Source organism: Arachis duranensis, chromosome 2 (assembly GCF_000817695.3).
Source record: "Arachis duranensis cultivar V14167 chromosome 2, aradu.V14167.gnm2.J7QH, whole genome shotgun sequence".
NCBI lineage: Eukaryota > Viridiplantae > Streptophyta > Magnoliopsida > Fabales > Fabaceae > Arachis > Arachis duranensis.
Window position 1 is genome coordinate 2350892 of NC_029773.3, and position 2647 is coordinate 2353538.

A 2647-nucleotide genomic window follows, 5' to 3' on the forward strand; every position below is an offset into this window, starting at 1 on the left:
AAGAAAGCAGAGGCAAGACGAGTCAGATTCTGATTCAACAAGAAAAAGAAAGCAGAGGCAAGAGGAGTCAGATTCTGATTCAGAATCTGAATCTGAACCAAGTGATGAGTAATGTCCTGAAATTAATACTCCTTTCTTTTGGCTATTTTATAAAGATTTCGTGTATTAACTGAAGTGTCTATTATTAACTTATAGGAGCGAAGAATCATCGCCTGCGGAGAAGGAGAAGAAAAAGAAAGAAACAAAAACAACTCCAAAAAAGTAAGCGTTTCTTTGGATAAAATTATGTGATAAAATTAATTTTTTATTTCTGATTGGTACTGTTTTTTTTTTCCACCCAGAACACAACAAAAAAAGAAAAAAGTTGTTGTGGAGGATTCACCTCCTGAAGAAGATCAATACTTTGACGGGTATAGTACCTCGTAAGCTATACTACGGTCTATCATCGTAATTATTTTGTGTTAACGTCTTATTTTATGAATGTAGTGAGAGATATGAAATATCAAGTGACGAACTGGATGAATGGCTAAGGGAAAACGTTGATAAATCTGCTGCAGAGGGGTATGTCTTGCTGGGCTGTGTATTTGAGATTTTGGAAGGACGCACAGAACAGAGTAGTGTAAACCAGCCGTCTCAGAGCATGTAATTTCTCTTTCAAATAACTGTTACTTTTGTTCTTCTAATAACTTCTACTTCTAATTCTGTATATATTTTTTTTAGAAAAAAAAGCCCTTTATTATTTTATTCAAGAAAAAAAAGGCAGCAAAAAAAAGCAAAAACTGCAAGTATGTAAGTTCTCAAAAAACAGAGCATGTCTTCTTTTTGAATTGTTCGGGTGTATTTTTTACCTTTTTTGCGTTATTTTAGGTTGAGTCCGACTGACTCGAATATGATGGTTGTGAGGGAACAAACACCGTCGGAAGCGCTTGCAATGTGAGTTTTCCAAGAATATTTCAACCTTATAACCTTATTATTTTCAAATACGTTGTTAATCTTTCATTTTTCTTCTTGTTTAGAGTCCCGATCCAGGTTTTTGTGCCGGCATCCCAAACAACCCCTGAGACAGATTTCGAACCAACCCCTATGCTACAGATTGAAGGGACTACAGAAAAGTAAGAAATAGTATTGGGTGTATATTTGTTTAGGGTTTGGGTGTATATTTGCATACAGTTTGGGTGTATATTGTTCCTGATCAATTTTTTCTTTACGCCATGATTAATTTTGTGTTACTGTGCAGCACTCCTGAATCCCCCAAGAAACTTCAAGAAACCACACCCACGCTTCCCCCAGCTCCAACTAAAATGTAAGTTCATCAGACTAAAATCAATCTTTGCTTATCATCCGTATATTATTATTCTTACTCTTATTCTTATACATCATGACACAGTCATCCAGCCGCAGAAGACGCTGCTGCCCTGTTGATGATGGCACGGACAGCAACCTATGTTCCTAAAACAGATTCAGGGATGCCATCATTCAGCCTTGGACTGACTGATTCAAGCCAGGAGGGGGCGTCAACGCAGGAGACAGAAAGGGAAAAATCTCCAGAAACTGCAAGTATGCTAGAACAATTAGACACTTTGGTCCAAAAATTAGCAAGCAATGCGGCGAAGGGAACAAATGAAAGTCCACAAATTCAGAGGGAGACTGGGGGAGAAAGTTCTGCAAAGTTTGAAACTCCTGGGGGAATAAATCAAATTCCGGATGATATGAAACAAAAGTGCTACACCTGGGGGACGAGACTGAAGGAAGATGCAAAAGGCGATACTGACGAGTTTGAGGAGATATGCACTCTGATTGGCCAAGGAGAATACATTTTGATGAGAACGCACCTTGCATCCCTCCAGACAAAAAGTGATATAGAATCTCAGGTAATTTTAGACTAACATTAATGTTTTTACACCAAAGTCAACTGCAATGTTTATTAATTTAAAATTGATTTCTAGATTGTATCTGCCATCTGCCTCATCCTAAACCAGAAAAATGAAAAGAGGTTTCAGGAATAAATATACTGTCTCCCCCCCGATATTGTGGTAAGTGTTACTTCTACGAACTTTGGGTGTATTTTATGCTTTGATTTGGGTGTATTTTGTGCTTTGATTTGGGTGTATGTTGTGTATTTTCGGTTTTTCATTTCTTGTATCGCAATTCTTGCAGAGCATGGCACTTTCGGATCACCCAAGGGGGGAATTCATATCCCCGAAAACGGAAAAGGAATTCAGGGTGGAAGCCTACCCGAGTTTCATTCACTTCATAGATAGAAAAAAATTAAGTTCGCATCCATATGTAAGTTTTGGTTTGCTAAATTTGTTAGTACGCTTATTTATTTACTTATATGCCAAATAAAATAACACACTGTTGAAATGTGGCAATCCTTCAGATTTTTGCTCCTGTTTGCCACTCGGGACATTGGTGGTTATGGCTGATAAATACAACAAAGCGGAAATGTCAAATACTTGACCCGCTACACAAAAAAGCTCCAAGCGATGAGAGAAAGGACATTAATAAATTTACTGTAAGTTGCCTCTGTCTTCTTTACTTTAATAGATAGGTCTATTTTGAAGGTTGAGTTGGGTGTATATTCCATATTCAGTTGGGTGTATCCTGTGCATTCATTCGTGTGTATTACTGATTTGTTTTGGTATTT

At 37.4% G+C, this 2647-nt stretch overlaps 1 protein-coding gene across 1 annotated transcript; it reads left to right on the forward strand.

Annotated features, from left to right (window-relative positions):
• The first annotated feature begins 726 nt into the window (after positions 1-726).
• LOC110277744 (uncharacterized) lies at positions 727-2273 on the forward strand. Its single transcript, XM_021135297.2, has 7 exons — positions 727-789; positions 868-933; positions 1017-1112; positions 1238-1303; positions 1388-1871; positions 1947-2033; positions 2158-2273. Coding segments are annotated over exons 1-6 (774 nt in total). The 5' UTR covers positions 727-787; the 3' UTR covers positions 2007-2033; positions 2158-2273.
• The last annotated feature ends 374 nt before the right edge of the window (positions 2274-2647 follow it).

Bases quoted from the DNA above. Each gene is read 5' to 3' on its own strand.
- LOC110277744 (XM_021135297.2), top strand. The intron at 934-1,016 runs GTGAGTTTTCCA...CTTCTTGTTTAG, and splicing joins CCGTCGGAAGCGCTTGCAAT to AGTCCCGATCCAGGTTTTTG. The intron at 1,872-1,946 runs GTAATTTTAGAC...ATTGATTTCTAG, and splicing joins AAAGTGATATAGAATCTCAG to ATTGTATCTGCCATCTGCCT.